This window comes from Talpa europaea (assembly GCF_964194135.1).
Source record: "Talpa europaea genome assembly, chromosome: 7".
Lineage (NCBI taxonomy): Eukaryota > Metazoa > Chordata > Mammalia > Eulipotyphla > Talpidae > Talpa > Talpa europaea.
Window position 1 is genome coordinate 83,051,588 of NC_140074.1, and position 17,723 is coordinate 83,069,310.

Consider the following 17,723-nt stretch of genomic DNA (forward strand, 5'->3'; position numbering starts at 1 on the left):
GTAATTTTTCCCATTCCCCAAAAGACGAGATAATGTGCCACAAGACCTTTATCTATTCCCACAGGTGGGTTATCTTAACCTGAAATGATTCCCCCCTCTTTTATCTTTCCCTCTATAAAAACCTTTCCTTCTTTGGACTGCCTTTCTAATTGCTAGGGAAGGTGCTGCCTGTTTCATGAATCATTTAACAAAGCCAATTAGATCATGAGATTTTTAAAATTAACTCAGTTGCACTCTTGTTATTTAACACGAAGGAAATAACCTCCCTGCAGCACCAGGGTCGCAGTGACAATAAGAAGATTGTTTTGGTCTAAAGTTGCTGTTTAGTCTCCCAAACTTAACACAAGAGAGAAAGGTCAGCTAGAAATCCTGGTGCTGAAATCAGGTTCCAGGCCTGGGGGAGGGGGGGGTGGGAGTTTTGAGGCCCCATCTTGTGTTCAGGAATGTGAAGAGAGAGCCTGGGGGTCTGGCTTCAGGCTGGGGACCCCCGGGCACAACTCTGCTGGCTGTTCGGGCCACCTGACCCCGGGGCTGTCACCTCCAGCTTCCACCCGGGTCTGACGAAGCCCACCTGTAGGTTGGACCACTGGATCCTCCCGATGCAGCGGGGGGCATTGCGCCAGGCTTGCTTGGTGGCGTAGATGAGCTCATCTCCCGTCAGCTGGTAGGTTCCTGTTGTTTCTATCTCCTTTGTTACCGCTTCCACCCTGGCCAGATGTTCCTCTATTTTTGCCCTGGAGGACAGGAAGACATCAGGAAGATCAACAATGAGAAGGTCTTAAATGGGGATTGATTCAATCCACAGAAGCAGGAACTGAAATAGGACACCAGGCGGGCATGAGGTCTCTGCAGAGGCTCTCCCCTCTAGAGCAGCTTCACCGCTGTGTGACATGGCCCCCCAGAGCTCAACACTCCACCATCGCTGTCTTGAACTGCCCAATCGTTTTTTGAACAGCCTGCCTCTCATCTTTAGGGACCTGCAGCAGTCACGTGGCTGGTCCTGAGCCCTGTGTTACCAGGGGCTTTTTCGCTATTCATAGTCATCTCTGCTGGCAGGCACACGCCAGGGGGCAACCTCTCTCAGATACTTCCTAGACCCAGAGGAGCCTCTACCTACTGAGCCACAGCCACAATCTGCCTCCCGGCCAGGGGCACCTATACACCTTCTTATGGGAAACAGATGAGCCAATCCCTGCCATGGCAGTTCCATGTGCCACTATGAGCCAGGTACTGGACAACAGCTACTCTCAGTCAGGGCCTAACTCAGTCTGTGAGGAAAGCATTTCTGTGACCAGGTTATAGGCCAGGTAGCAAGGCTATAGGCGGTTAAGTATCAGGCACGGGACATGATGTAATGAACAGCGAGGTCAGGACTCAGACTCGGACCGCCCTGGTGCCAGAGCCAGGCTCTCTGCCATCCACCTTACCCTACAGGGGAATACAAGCCTGGGGCTGTCGAGGGCCTGCCCATACTTCCCTGGTCAGGCCTGGACAGGGTCAGTTTCTCATGCCTCAACCTGCAGGGCCCTGGGGCCTGCTTGGGAAGAGCCCCACACATCCGGGGCCGGCATTATGGGATTTCTACATCGCACTGTTTCTCAACCTCCGCTCAGCCCATATGGTATCTCTAAGCCATCTTCTCCCCTCCCTCTCAGACTTCAAAATTATCCCGCAGTGAAGGATTCAGTCAGAAAAGCTTTGAAACACACACACACACACACACACACACACACACACACTGCAACCTTGAGATTTCCAATCAGCACCAAAGACATTTGAAATGGCAACAAACAAAACTATTTAAGGAATGAACTGATTAAGGAGAGTGGACAACTCAGAACAAATGCCTTTCTGTGGGTGAAGAGTGCCTCCAAACTCTTCCTAGATTAAAGAAAAAAAGGCACAAAGACAAAACACTTGGCACTATCTTCAAGGACACTCCTGGCACAAGGAATTGCTGGGTGATGGTTGCTGTTGCGCCCCCCCCCCACCAGACCCCTGCCCTCTTTCCCTAACAAAGCTTATAGCCATACCCTACAACATCCCCCATCCAAATGTGAAAACAGTAGCCATCACCAAAACACCGATGCCTCAAACACACTTGGTCCTAACACACGTCTATTATAAGAAAGGATTATTTTTACATCTTCCCTCAATTCCTGTTGAGTTTTTTATTTTACCACTCTTTTCTGTTAGTCACATTTCTGAGGCACTAAAAATGCTAAAATGCCTATTAGTTCTGAAAAAAAGAACTAGTTCTGAAAAGAGAACAGCTCTTGGCGTCAGCAAACTAGATTTGAACTTAACATTCAGCAATTTACAATTTCTAACTATAGATCCTTCATTCACAAGACGATGGAACCCACCTGCTTTCATGTCTTTGGCCACTAGCAGAATTGTGGGGGTGAATTGCTACTTGCTATTCACACCCCTAGGACCTCTTGGGGAGCCCCAGGTATGAGATTATATCCCAGGTATTGTGACCATGAAAACAGGACAGCCTTCTGTAAGAAGCAATTGGGTTTGAACAAGCCACCAAGAGCCATTCTCTAGCTTCTGGGGCAAACACCCATCCAACTGCCTTCCAAATGCCAGCAAGAACTTCCAGGTCTAGAATGGAATTGGAATCGTTGGGGGTCAAAGAGCTGGATGCTTGAACATGAACTAAAAAACTGGGGCTCTCTACTAAGATGTCTGGGTTGAAATCCCAGCTCTGGGACTTCAGAATGTATGACCTGGAGCAAGTTACATCACTACATGAGACATCCCCCGCTGGCATGTCTCCTTGTCTATATTCCTTGTTGCTAATATGTGGAATACAGAGTAACTAAGTTAAAGATCAGATAAAGACAAGCTTAAAAAACAACCCCTGAAAGCTGACTACAGAACAGAAGCATCCAAAGACAAAAGAAGATGGGGAGGAGCCCGAAGAGCGGGAAGGTAGCATGGTGGACTATGGAGGCAATGGTGGTAGACTGCGGGTGCTTTGGCTACAGTGATGATACCTCATGGGGGTGTCCAAATATTATAAATATTTGAAATTAAAGTCATTAAAGAGAAAGGAGGGGAGGATAGCGATGGCACCAATCTCACAGAGCTGGAACGAGCAGTATGTGCAAGGCACTCACACAGGGCCCAAAACATACTTAGTATCAGCCAATGTTAGCATTGAGAGTGGCCCACTGAAGCCCATCCAGAAAGTTCCTGGACCCCAAAAGACTCATTAGTCAACAACAGAGCTGAAAGTTCAAGAATCTTGAACCTCCCAGTCACAGAGCACTTCTGCAAAGGTTTCAGTTACACAGCACACACAGGTTGCCCCCCAAGCCCCTCGCAGGGTTCTCAGGACATGCATTTAAGACGTCTGCCACCTCACCACTTCAAGATTCTGACACCCTTGCCCCAGAGAACTCAGGCCTCAGCGTCTTGCCAAGTTCTCAGACAACTCTACTGCACAGCCAGGATTGGGGGTCAGTGGCCCGGAAGATAAGAGTCTCTTTCTCAGATTCAAGGTCCCTCCTAGCTCAGACGTACGGTCGTAGTAGAGGCATCTGGTGTCACAGGAGTCACTGTTTCTGCCCCACCTGCTTAGCTGGGTCCCCCAGCTGCATAGCTGTTGCTCACTTCAGGCAGGGAAGGGCCCCAAGAGGCTGCAGGACAAAAGCCACACTCCCCGCCAGTCCATAAGCAGCAAATCCAAGCCCTCAGCCAATGTGTCTTACAATCCCTTCATGAATTTTTATTTTAAAGTTTGAAAGGGTCCTAAGTTCACAGCCATACATGTCACGAAGCCTGGGAATGTAGAACCCCACAGAGTATAGAGCAAAGAGCACTGGCCAGTCCTCTCCAAGTCAGGCAGACTGAATCCAAGGTGCACTGGGTGACCCCTGGTATGTCACTGGACTTCCTGATTCATACCTGTAGGAGAAGGGGCTCTGCTAGGTGGCCTCAAGGCCCTCTCTATCTCAAGCATTTCATAATCAAAAGGTTCATATTAACTATAATCAAGGATGCTATATACCAGGACACTTTCCTAAACTTATTTAATCCTCACGACAATCTTATGAGCCAGGGTCTAATATCACTCCCATTTTACAGACTAGGAAGTTGAGGCACAGAGAGGGTAATAGATTTTCCAAGGATATAGGACAATCAGAGTTATACTCCCAAATCCCACTTTAACCTCTATTGTTATATATTTTCGTCTTATGAGAAAGCTATGAGAACCTACTCTGGAGTATTTCCCCTTAGAAAACTATACTTTATGCCTAGATCCATTAGGAGTCTGGGAAGGAAAGGGGTCTGGGGTCAGAGAGCAATGACCGTGGGGGGGAACTTAGGAGAAGGGGGGAAGAAGCAACCCTACAGGAAGCAAGCCTTACTCTTTGAAGGAGCCGTAATACTGGTTGACAAATTCGATAGCTTGAGGTAGAAGCTCGTCTGGGGAGGTAGGCTTGTCCCTGGGTCTGCTGACCAAACTTTTGGGGTTCATGATGGCCCCCAAGCAAGACTTAGACTTGCAAGCGAGATCCTGGAAAGAGAGAGGCAGATGGTGAGGTAGGCCGGTGGGTCTCTCAGCACAGGAGTGAGGGCCATCCTCCTCCAGGGCCAGCTTTCCCGGCCCCCTCCTTCCACTCCACTCCAGCTCCCTGCCATACCGCTCCACTCCTGTAGCACCTCTTCCTTGGGGTCCACCCAGATTACTCCCCATCCAGTTCTTCTTTCCTCTATTGACTGGACTCTGAAGGGTGTGAGCAGGGGTTTCTTACCCCCACCCCCACCCTAGGGTTCAGTCTCTGGTCTGCTCCCTAGTCCTAGACTCAGAGCTAAGCAAAGCTTGATCCTTGAGAACATCTCAACCTCATTCTCATTTAAAGAGATGGATGTGGGGCCTCCCCCGGTGGTGCAGTGGTTGAGCGCTGGGCTGCGAAGCTGCCTGCAGCCTCTGTAGCACCAGTCGATCCCGACCAGCCGCCGGCGAGGGTCCCACATGGCGCGCAGACCTCTCCTGCCATACCCACTGCTCCCCTCAGCAGTGTACTTCGGTCCTTCTGCCTGCTCTGCTCCCCGCTCTGGCTCTGGTGAATTCTCTCACCCTCCTGTGCTTCTGACTGTACCCAGTGCTTGTATAAATAAATAAACAAACAAACAAACAAATAAATAAATAAAGAGATGGATGTGGCTCTAGGGGACACACCATTTGGTTTTCGGCTGTCATGAATTGAAATGAGAGGGTGAAAATCCCAAAGTCAGAGGAAAGCATGGAAAAAATACTGGAAGTACCCCCAAATGTTAAAGGAGGTGATTTCTGCAAGGTATAGAAAATCATTCTACTTTCAGGGTCTTGAATTTTCCAATTCTTTACCACTTTATAATCACAGAATGTCTTCTAAAGTTGGATTAAGAAACTTAGAAGATAAGAAGAAGTATTAAAGGATACCTAGTCCAACTACTCACTGGATGCTCAAACCCCACCCAGCTCCTTGTCAACTAGCACTTGTGTCCTTCGAGGGACAGGGAGATCACTACCTCAGACCAGTTGATTGAGTTAGAAAGTCTCTCTGATACTATGCTGCACTACATCCCAGAAAGAATTGATTTGTTCCATCACACTTTCTGGGTTATCCACTATCTACTGGAGGGGGACTCAACAGAGAGGTGGTATCACCTTCTTATCATAATTCATGAAACATGGTACTCCCAATAAGTAATACTCCCTTTGCCCAAGCAGATGGCTGTCTGGTCTGCCCAAGGGGACATCTGTATGACCCACAAAGGGCCCAAATGGTTTCTCTGGCTTGGGACAAAAATGGTTCTCCATGATACCCCAGACTTCTCACCCCTTTGGCCTTGTGGTAAAGTGTATCTTGGAAACTGGTCCCATTGCCCCAGTTTTTGATCTTCATATGCTGTTGGCAGGATGATGGGGTCATCTTTGGTTTATCCAGGGGTTCTGGAGACTTCTAAGAGGGAAGAAAAACACAGATTTTCAAATGCCTTCAATCCCAGGACCCCACAGGTCTCTCCCAGGCCCCTGGGCCCTGCTTGACCTTGGCAGGGTGGGGAGCTCTGGGTGGGTATATAGGTCAGAGTGTTCATCCATGTCCCTCCCTCCTTCCTGGCAGCTTGGTCACCTGGGCCAGGGCCTGCTGAGAGTCCCAGGTGCCTGGGCTACAGGCCAGGCTTCTCTTCTCACCCAGCACCTTGCCAAATGCTTTCTCATAGGAATTGCAACAGGAGAGTGTAAGGTTAGTCTCCAGGGAGACTACTGTCACTGTCAGTACTGCTCCCACAGAGGCACTGAAGAATACCATAATTACCTTCTCTCCCACCTCTCACCCATTTTTCTGCCCACCTCTCTGAAACACTGTGGTCCAAAGCACTTAGGGAAGATGGAATCCATAGGACAGGGCAGGAGCTGAGCCTGAAGGCTCAGCTACTGAGTCTGGGATTACTTTGCAATGTCCTACCCCAGCTCCAAGAATGGTCTCCCGCCCAAGCCTGCCAGCCCACACAGGCACATCATCCAGGAGCCAACACACCTTAGGCACCACTGCTGATCACCATGGTCATCCTGCTTCCCCAAAGTTCTTCCTCACCACCATCTGTGTCCTCCCGTCTTTACTCACTGCCAGACCCCAGCTTCCACTAGGCTGCTCAGCCTGCCTCTCTGGGCAATGAAGGAAGGGGCTTCCCACACCCAAGTGACTCACTGACCTTTGCCATCTGTGGGATGGGGTGGGGAGGCTCATCTCCATGCTTGCTGGAGCTGTGACACTTGGGGTCATCCTGTGTCACTGGACTGTGAAAGGAAACAGCCATTATGAGTTGGAATATCTGAGGACACAGAGGGATCTTGGAGTCCCCTCTGCCAAACCCTTGTTTGTTGGATGGGGGACCTCCGGGGTAGAGGGTGGGGGTAACTTCTCATGGTTTCCAGTCAAGGGGGACGTGTGCATGTGGCTAGAGGCAGCTGGTCAGACCTGCTCTCCACATCATACCTCCTGCCCTCCGCTGCGTCTCTCCTTCTCGCCTTCCCTCTCAAAGCCAAAAGACACTGGGGAGCTGAGCCAAAGCCAGTGGTCCTAGTGATGACCCACAGAAACTCCCCCAAAGTGGAGTACAAGCATGGCACAGAGTCTGTTGGGCAGAGACTGGCTCCCTCAACCCTGCCCTTCCAGGCCAGGGGCACTAACTACCACCCACTCACTTTTAGGGAACTTAAGCTTTTTTGTTTAAAGGACTTGATTTATCTTGGTGTATTTATTTATTCTAAAATGTTTTACTATGGAAAGTACTAAATATACAGAAGTAGAAAGAATAGTGTAATGAGCCCCGGGGCCCTTCACGCAGGTTCACCTTCAAAACCATTTCAACTCTTCTCTCCCGGCCCCTGCCACCATTTTATTTTTAATTTTTTAAAAAAGATTTATTTATTTACACATATAAGAACTGGGGTCTGGGCCAGAGGTGCCGGGGGTTTGGGGGGCAGTGGGTGTGAGAGGATTCACCAGAGACAGAGTGGGGAACAGAACAGGCCGATCTACTGAAATACACTGCTGAGGGGAGCAGCGGGTGAAACAGGGAGGTCTGCTGCACCATGAGGTTGCTCCCGGGCTGGGGATCAAACTGGTGCTGCAGTGGCTGCTGGTAGCTTCATAGTACTGAGACTTAAGCCTTTGCGCAACTAGGGAGGCCCCCCTGCTACCATTTTAAAGCAAGTCTGAGACATCATGTCATCTGGAAATGTCTCTCTAAGTATTTCTGGAAAATAAGAACTCTTTAAAAACAATATTAATTGCATTTATTTTAAAAGAATAGATTTTAAAGACATTAGACTCTCTTTTGAAAAGAAAAAAGATACACTAGTCTGAAATCATTCAGAAACTTTTGGCTCTTGTTCGGGATTTCAGGTTCGCTCTGCTGGCAAATGCTTTAGGGGATGGAAGACAGGTGACCCTTCTCAGCTGCAAATGCTGAACACCCCACACATGCCTGCTCCTGGGGCCAGTCACACTGGCATCTGAGTTTGCAAGCTCATTGTCTTGTGTGGGAGCATGTGTATCCACACACAAGGGAAATGGGGGGCAGGGGCGCTCTCATTTCCCACTTCATACATGTCTGTGATCTTGGGCTACGCACTGCTTTCATTATTGGAAAAATTATTGAGCATATATTTATAATAGTATTATACAACCAACTACATATATTATATATAACATTATGAGATTTTGAATTCTAAAGAGATAATGTTCCATTAAGAGAACATAGATATGTATCAGAAAGCAATTTCTAGCTCAATCAAGTGATCCAGCAGCCCTATAAAGTACCCTCCATGTGACTGGCTTTCATCACTCCTTCGGCCTGAACTGGTGTGTACCGTCAAAAAAAAAAAAAAAGCCAATACAGGGTAGTGCAGACATCCGGAACAACAACAAAGCCATGGCTGAGAAGTCATAATGGGGCTGCTTAATAGGAAGATGACCGGGGCCTCGGGGAAGGATGCCTTACTACTTTTCACAATTTTATCCCATCGCCCCGGTACCCCAACCTCATCCTACTGGTTCTTGTTTCCTCCCACTTCTGGCCATAGAACTGGAGAATATGAGAAGCGTACAGGTTCGTGTTAACATTTACATTGAGATACAATGATTTTGTCCACTTAACATAGTTATTGTCCCCCAAATATTAAAAAGCTCTTTGATAATCCACTACCTAGAAGGACCATAGTTAATTTGACCTCATCGCCTCTGGTTGGATATTTTTGGTTATGCCCAGCTTCTCCACTATTATAAATAATGCCCCAGAATGTATATACAGTCAGATGCTGGCTGTGTGTGTACACAAGCACAGGAAAGCAGCCAGGGGCATGCCGGGGAATGCTAACAGTGATGGGCATGAGGTGAGAGACACAGGAGATGAGTTTTTCTCTATGCTTTTCTGCATTTTCCAACTTTTTACTTTGACCATGAATTCCTTTCATAGTTTGGGGGAAAATACCTTGAAAAATAAATGAACAAAGCTACGCACAGTCCCCCTTCTTCCACAGTGAGCAGATTTCTTTGGGGTAGCTGCTGGGAGCTAGGGTGACCAGAAACCAGGTAGGCATATTAAGGATCTGGATACTTAGAAGCGAATTATTGCAGAGTCTGTCCAAACACTGGTGCAGTTTTGGTTAAATCCACAGCTGTGCTGGGTTCTGCCTGCCCTACATGGGAAGGGCCGACCCTTACCCACAGGCCCCCAGGAGTGCTGGAGTGCGGTGCTTGCTTAGCCCCAGAACTATCCACCAGCCCTGAGCTGAGGAGGCTGAGGTGGGAGACGCGTCTGTGGTTTATCTGAGTCAACAGGGGTCCGCATTCCCCAGTGGTTCCCTTTCTTCCTCCTCAGCCCATCTCTGCAAACACCAAGAGAAGGGGTAAGGGGCCAAGAGGAGCTCTGGGAAATGAATCTTATTTGCAAAACAAGACCTTCTTTGCGTGTGTGTGTGGGGGGGGGGGAACCGGCGCCGGTGGCCGGGAACGAACCGGCGCTGCAGAGGCTGCGGGCAGCTTCGCAGCCCAGCGCTCAACCGCTGCGCCACCAGGGGAGGCCCTCCTTCGCTGTCTCAGCCGCATCTATCCTAAAGAGCGTAGTGGATCCAGGATGAAACATGTCGAAAGCTTCCAAGTGTCGAAACACCCACAGCTCCTACTCCAGGCGGCACCGACGGCTCTGCAGGGTGCACATGGGCGTCGCTGGGCTGTCTGGGGCTACTGAATCGCAGTCTCGCGTGCATTGTAAAGGAAGAAAACGCTTTAAGCAAAAATCTCACTGGACGCCTACAGCGTGGATGCGCCAACCCATAAGTGCACAGAAAAGCGAGGCTCAGTGCCGCAAGGGCTGGAGTCGGGTCCCCGCGGGCGCCACCCGCTTCCCTCCCCGCGAGCTCGGGCCCTGAGGGAGTACCTGGCTCCGCAGGGGCCGCGGGCGGGCTTCGACCGGAGGATCCTGCGGAGCAGCCGGCAGAGGCGGGGCCGGGCGGCCTCGCACGCGGTGCTCAGCCCGTCGCGCATGGCCCCGGCCGGGCGCAGCTCTCTGGACGCCCCATCCCTGCAGCGCCCGCCCTTTTATCAAGGCCGACTCGCCACCCCCGCCCCGGGGCGGGGCGAGCCGGTGTAGCCTCTGGGAGTTACTTTCAGCGCGCGGGGCTGGGGGCTGGGGGCCGGGGTGTTGTGTCCGGGGGCGGGGGCCGCGAGGCCCCACCTCGGCCCTCCTGGGACCCACACCCAGTGGCGGCATCCGCAGGGACGTCAGCCTTCTGGATGTCGCTGGACGTTTAGACTGGGACAGGTATAGCAGACCTCGGGTTTGTTTATTCCACACTAAAAAGCGATTCTGATGATAATAATAACTCCCATTGTAAGGTGCTTTATAGGTTAAATAGCAAACTTTACTGTTTTTTATTTCGTCTACATCTTACCAAATTCAGTCAAGAAAGAAATTTTGTACTGTTAGGGTCACTTCTTGAGAAGGAAATTAAGGGCTCAGAGAGGTTAAGGATTTTGTCCGAGGCCACACAGCGGCCTCAGGGTCACCGTCCAAGCTCTCTCATTTCACAGGGGTGGCCCACGAAGTGTTAATTTTTCGGTGTTTTCTGGGTAATCCCCGAAAGGAAGCCAAAGAAAGTGCAGGGTTGGCATGACTTTTAGTGGGACCAAAAGCCCCGTCCAATTCCTGCCATGCTCCTAGTCCTTAAGGAGCTGCTGACTCTGCGCCATCTTACGCTGCTCTGCACACTGGGAGCAGGATAACTTCTAAGCACCAGCCAAGGGCAGGGCAGTAGACCTCCAGCTCAGAGTACAGGGAGCCCACCTGGATATATACCAACATATTTAATCCCAAACCCAAGTTTAAGTGACTGAAAGAGAGTATTCTGAGCCAACCACAGCCCAACTCAACTTTGTTCCAAATTCTGTATATCTTCACTAAATGTTCTGCACTAGCTTTAGTCTGTAAACTCCACCTCCCAGACACACACCATCCTCACGTCCTAATTGTTCAGACAAAATATAGAATCATCAACCACATATACTAAGTTCTTGGTCTTATGACCCCGGGGGTTTTAAAAATTACTTTTTAACATCAAAATATATGAATTGGCTCTCATTGCTTTCAGGTGAAAATCCTTAGCATCAATGGTTCCACTTCCAGCAGCATCGCTGCCTGCCCCTCTCACCCGCAGCTTGCAGTCCAGCTGGTCCCACCTCCTCCAGAAAACCTCCCACCTCAGTCCTTCCTGCACTACAGCCAGGCCAGGTCCTGAAACATCCCCAGACCAGATGCCTTCCAAATTTTCCTGTAACCTTCTACCTCTCCTGCCTCTCCCTAGTTTATGAAGCTCTTTAATAACCCATCATTGTGTGCTCCTCCCCGAATCAGTGAGGAGAGCATCAAATTTCCCTATTCCCTTCTTGACTCCCAGAACTGGGTCTTTTTTCCCCTCTGTCCTTTTCTTAATCCAACACATAGTAGGCCTTCAGGGAGAGCCCATATAATGCACAGGTTAGGAACTTGGACTTGGTTCAAACCTCAGCTCTCTCACTTTCCAGATAAAGACCTTGAGTAAATTGTTGAACTTCTAAAATAAGGGTAATAATACTTTCTGACTCACTACTAACACAGTAATAAGGATTTTCTGAATGTTATCTGTTCTTTTTGGCAGCTTCCTATGCAATCAATAAATGACTTTATTTATTATTTATTTAGCTGATAAACAGAAAGATTTCAGGGATATCTCCATGACTCTCCAGCACAATGCCAGCAAATAATTGTTAATGGACTGAAATATGCCTGGGATCAGAAGAATGCAGCCTGATTTAGTAATTTGGAGCCAGACCGCCTGGTTTGGCTATCATTTACCAACTGTGACATCTTAAAAATCACTGAAACTTTCTAAACTTCTGTGTCCTCAGCACCACAGTGGGAGTGTAACAGGGTGGTCCCCAGGAAAGGGGGAGGTTCCAGGTTTCCTGCCCCACCCAAAAGAGGGGTGGAGCTGAGCAGAGAGAGAAGAAGCTGCAGAGGAGACTGAGGAAGGAAGGACGCAGGATGGAGATCCAGAAGGAGACCTGGAGGAGGCACCTGGAGCCGAGAGACACGTGAAGAAACTACGTTTGCCTTTTGGTCGTGGACTGGGTGACACAGATGTGGGTGAGAGACCCATGGGGAGGTGACAATGGCAGCTTTTATCTTGATTTTGATTTTGCTCTTTTCCCTCCAGCATCAGTGGTTCCACTGGTTATTTCTGATCCTTTTTTGTGGGTCCCCACTGGAAGACGCTTTAGACTTGTGGCAAGCTTTGGGACCTTGTTCTGGGCCAATCCCATTTGGGTGGAGTTTTACCCACGAGGGGACGGGTAACTTTGGGTGCTTGATTTAGAAACTAGATGCTTTGCCTTTCCTGTATTGTTTACTAATTGTATTAAAGTTCCTTCCCATTAAAGTCTCATATGTTTTGTGTTGATGCGGCGGATGGCAGAACCCATTTAGAGTAGGCAGGTTTGCGGGGTCTGGACTGCCCCTCTCCTTGCCCTGTAACAGGAGGATAACAAAAGCCCCTTCCTGGAACTTTTGGATTATTGTGAGAGTTAGATGAATTCATCATGTGATAATTCCTCTCCTCCTAATATATGATTTGAGCACTTCCACCAACCTACCTTGGCTTAAAAAGATGGGTTCACTTAGCAGGCTTGCCTCAAGTCAACCTACAGCCTGGAGTCTGAGTTCAGGCCTCCTGAATGATCCCAAAACCCAAGTCAGGAATAACTGTCAATGCCTTAGAAGGTGTGGGATCTGGGGATACACCTACACACTGTAGGTTGACTGGTTTCAAATGTCCTCCCCTTCAGTCCAACCCACATACCACACCTGAAATGTCCTACTCAAGAATCAACAGTGGCTCCCAGCTGCCAAGTAGAGCAAGTCCCAGACTCTTCCTCTGTTCAGTCCCTCTGTTCTCTGACATTGGCTTTCCACCCGCAGCCCCAGGCAGCAAGTCCTGCTTGCTTCTGTCCCTGAGTCTGCCCACTCTGGAAGGTCCTCACTTCTTCTCTTCACCTCCTCACTTACTCCCCACTTTTCCAAGTCCACCAAGTCCACTAACTCCTGTGAAGTTCATAGAGGAGACTCTGTACAATACTACTGAGCCCCATCCTAGCTACCAACAGCAACAGCATCAATGGCAGCTACTACAAACGTCATTTATTGAGCTCTTGTTCTCTGCCACACAAGGTGCGAAGTTCCTCACATGTGAAAACTCATTTAACACTTACCACAACTCCAGGAGATAGGCAAATCAGGTCACTACTCTGGATTTAAACTCAAGGGTTCTTCATTATGGGGGTGGTGAAGGGGAAGGAGACTGTGAAGGAAGGTTGAGGAAGAGTCTACAGAACTGGACTCAATATGGTTAGCTGACTAAAGAAACTACTTTTGAACAAAAGACCAATGAATGGTTATCAGAGGGAAGGGAAACAAGGGATGGGAATATCAGCGAAGAGGGGACAGCTGTATGGTGAAGGATAGATTTGGACTTTTAGTGGTTCTTATCTTTTTACAGATAAGGAAACAGCCTCAGTTTCCTTATTACAGATATGTAGGTAATGTAATAAGGAAACTGAGGCTTGATTTTGTTATGATCCTCTAATTAGGATCCTCTAATGCCAAAGGTCACAGAGGCAAAGTGGCAATGTTAACTGCTTATTCCCATACCCATGCTCTTATGTAACCATGCCCCTGGTTAAATGTGCTTTTCTACCACCTGACAGGTCCAGAGTTGCCATGCCCCCCACCTCTAGGGAGCGCCCTGCCCAGAGTAGTCCTCGGAAGAGGCTCCCTATGGGGCCGTGGGCCTGTGATGCAGGCAGTCCAGTGTAGACCAGGCTGTGATTTGATTCATGCTTTGATGTTACCTCAGATGCCCTTGTCTTTGCTCTTGAGCAAGCCTCTACCGCCCTGTGCACGGCTATAAACTCTTCTGGCACACTCTAGAAACCTGTCTAGAAGCCTGGTTGGTTGGCTTACTAATTCTCTCAGTTCTGCCCCAGCCTTACTCCTTCTACATGCAAGGGTTGGGGACCATATAGAACCCAAATGGAAGCTCAAATTCCAACTCTGTGATTATAAGTTGTGTGACCTGGGGAAATCATTCTTGTCTTAGAGCTTCCGTTTTCTCATTCTGTAGAATAAGATAACGTGTGCTTTACAGAGCCACTGTAGAGATCAGTTATGTCATACAAGTGAAGTCCTGCATAACCCTAGCACAGGGCCAATGCTCAGTAAATTAGATAAGCCCATTCAGCCAGTGTTTTACCCACACTCTCTCATGTCATCCTTAATTGCTAGGAGGCGGGTCCTGTTAGTGTTCTCATACTGGTTCAGAGAGGCTCACTTGCCCCATGTCTCCCAGACAGTGACCTAGGACAGTGCAGGGTCAGTCAGGGTAGCTCAAGGCTGGATGCAGTTTGTCTGACTTCCTAGTACTCTTCACCAGGCAGGTGAAGGTATTTAAAATACCTAACAAGCAGTGAGGTACCTGCTCTGTATGCAGAACAGACATCAGCCGGGAGGCAGCCTTGGCTCCAACCGCTGGGCCCTACTGCCCCCCATTCTCAAGCCAGGTATTCAGTCTCTGCCCTCAGTTCACATTCTTTGAGGACCAGGACTGTGCCACGTCCCTTCCTTCTCCATATGGTGTCAGGTACAATAAGCAGTGGCTGCATAAAATTCCAAAAAGACATCCAAGAAGCAACTGGAGAGATCGGACCTCAGATCTCAGAGCCAGAAGCAGAGAGAGGAATTCTGAGTCGGTGGCGCCAAGGAAGGAATGGAAGCCAAGAGCAGACAAGCAGCAGGGAAGAGCTTACCTGGAGAGAGTCTGGAAGGATTTCCCCAAATTATTGTTGATGTCTGCTCCGCCAGACAAATCATATTGGTTGGACTTGGCCTTGAACAGAAACCTCCAGGGACAAGCCATCTCTGCGGCTTTGCAAATCAGGTCACTTCTCTGGATTTAAACTCGAGTGTTCTTCACTGTGGGGTGGTAAAAGGGAAGGAGACTGTGAGGGAAGGTTGAGGAAGAGTCTACAGAACTGGACTCAATATGGTTAGCTGACTAAAGAAACTACTTTTGAACTAAAGACCAATGAATGGTTATCAGAGGGAAGAGGAACAAGGAATGGGTATATCAGGGAAGAAGGGACAGCTGTATGGTGAAGGATAGATTTGGATTTTAGTGGTCAACTTAACCACATGTTGATTCTCAATGATGCACAACAGACACTTTTATGATGTTACCATGCTATGCTAATTCAATTTAAAACATGTTGAAAATAGACACAATGGTAAGTCTTGAACAGCTACTTCATAAATGCTTTGCAACCTCTGTTCCTATTTTGGGGTTGGAGTGGGGGACATAACAGAAACGTGGACATAGGCTTTAATTCCACAAAGGCACATAACAATCTAAAGGAAAAACCCTGGACCTGCTGCTCAGCGAAGACAGGGCACTCACCCTATAAAGCCTCCTTAATGGGACTTGCTGGCTACCTGATCCAGGTAAGCTTCACCACTGGTCTGAGGCAGGGTTGGGGGAGCCAGGTGGTCCCTGAAATGTGGGTGCCTTTGCCTGACCTGAAAGGTCTTTTCCAGCAGCTCTAACTAGCAACTGTTATCATATGCACATCCTTGAGGAAAGTGCTGGAGTTGTAGCTGTCTTTCTTTTTAAGATTTTGCAACTACCAGTGCTACCACCTGCTCAGGGAGAAAAATTGTATGAAAAGGCACATTCAGCTCTCAATATTTGAGACCCTCTCCTTTTTTTTTAAAAAAAAAAAAAAAAGACCAAAAAAAGAGAGCTAAGGGGAGGCCCATGTCTGGTCTGGGATCAGTGTGGTGATGTGCCCCATGGAAGAATTTAACCCCTCAAACACAGGTTCCAACCCTGGATCAAGCGATTTCACTGAGATTCATTTCTTCATTCATAAAATGCACTTAATGATATTCACCTTAACAGAATTTGTTTGGAAGAGGAAAGTTGCATGTTATAAGGACTGGATAGAATAATAATCTATATAAAAACAATTCTGAGATAACTCCTACTTTCCATTACGAATTTTCTTAGAAGTTTTTCCTTGAAATGTAGCAACCACAACAAATATGTGTAGGAAAGAAAACTGAACAAGATGCCTTGTTTGGATGTTAACAATGCTTAAACTTGCCACCAGCTTATTCGTCAAGGCAGAAAATCCCCACCATTTTTTGAAGCTCCCCAAATGGGAAGAATCAAACCCCTCTCAAAACAGAGGCTTCCCTAGAAATGAAGACAACTCACCTCACAACGGGTTGTGCTGCCCCTGCAGGGTATGAGCCAGATGTGGGGAGATCTGCACCTTGACACCTTCGGGATCTTCTATACCTGCTCAGTTCTCTCACCAGGGGTGGTTGAGAAATTGCAAACCAGTGATTCTGAGTTCTCTGGGGCCAGAGAAACTCAGTCTTCAACTTGCTGCAAAGTTAGCTTCACACTGGCATTAGAAAGTATTTATACTCGCCCCATGCCATCCGGGAAGTGGATTTCTAAAGGGTGTGTCCCAGGTTGGGTGTACAGTTAGCTAATATATGACTGAGCCTCTGGCTGTGGGTGAGTTCATCTTGCTGTTTCATCACTCGTGTGGGGTATCCTCAGTCAAACCACCTTTCCTGGTCCCAGGTCCAGGGCAGCAAATAGTTCATTAGCTGGGTGGCACCCTGATAAAGAGCCGTCATAGAGTCCGGTTGCTGTTAGCCAAGCCACATTTTAGCATCTGGGGATTTATTATCCCCAACAGGGAGCAGACTGGGTAATTCCTGTCTCTCCTTTCTGTTTTCCAGTTTGTAGCAAAAGTCCAGGAAGCTGGGGAAGATTGACAGTATGGAAAACTGGAAAATGCCCAGATGATGGAAGCCCAGTGATGCTGGGTGATGTCAGTTTTCCAAATAAGTTCCTGAAATATCCAAGTTGAGGTTTTTGGAAAGGAAAGGAAAGAAAGTTGATGGTCCAGAGATGTTGATGTCACCAATGTCTCACACGTCAACTCTAAGTAAACGATGACAGGACAGCAGGTGGGATTATTTTCTATAGGGAAAATAGTCTTTTTCTTAGAACAACAATTATGGTATGTGGAAAATTATAATCTGTTATAATTCCATTTATTATGGGCTTCCAATACAGTGTTCCTATATGGTATGAATTATTCCATTATACACGTAAAAGCAACAACTAGAGAGTTGAAAAAAAAAAGAGGGAAAATAACCACCCTTGATATCATCCTCATGCTTTGTGGTCACCAACCACTTGTTTTCTTCTTTCTTTCCCAAATTAAATGCAGAATTTGCCTAAGATAGATCAACTGAGTCACCAAAAAGACACAAAAGATCAAAGCTCACAGCTCTCCATGGAGTGAATGAAGGAAAAACAGTAGCAGATTGCAATGGGGTTCAATGTACCTACAACATTCCTTCTCCCAGGCTTTGGCCAGTTCAGCTCAGGGAACCCAATACTGCCTGAGGAAAGACTCAAAGTCCCTAGACTCAGGAAATGCAAAATCGAGAGAGTGTGACATGCAACGGGGCAAGGATAGCACCACAGTGCCTGACTCTGCATTGCTTGGGGAAGGTTCACCGGGAGAGGACCCTGGGGTAGG

The 17,723-nt window shown here is 48.1% G+C and overlaps 1 protein-coding gene across 1 annotated transcript in view; it reads right to left on the reverse strand.

Annotated features, from left to right (window-relative positions):
* The window catches only part of NOS2 (nitric oxide synthase 2), a gene marked incomplete at both ends in the record, with an annotated part of 37,012 nt that extends 21,996 nt beyond the window's left edge, over positions 1 to 15,016 (reverse strand). The window contains 5 exons of the mRNA XM_084238931.1: positions 572 to 734; positions 4,383 to 4,531; positions 5,841 to 5,963; positions 6,718 to 6,802; positions 14,907 to 15,016. Coding sequence (XP_084095057.1) covers positions 572 to 734; positions 4,383 to 4,531; positions 5,841 to 5,963; positions 6,718 to 6,802; positions 14,907 to 15,016 — 630 coding nt within the window. The remainder of the gene's footprint in view (positions 1 to 571; positions 735 to 4,382; positions 4,532 to 5,840; positions 5,964 to 6,717; positions 6,803 to 14,906) is intronic.
* Positions 15,017 to 17,723: the final 2,707 nt, after the last annotated feature.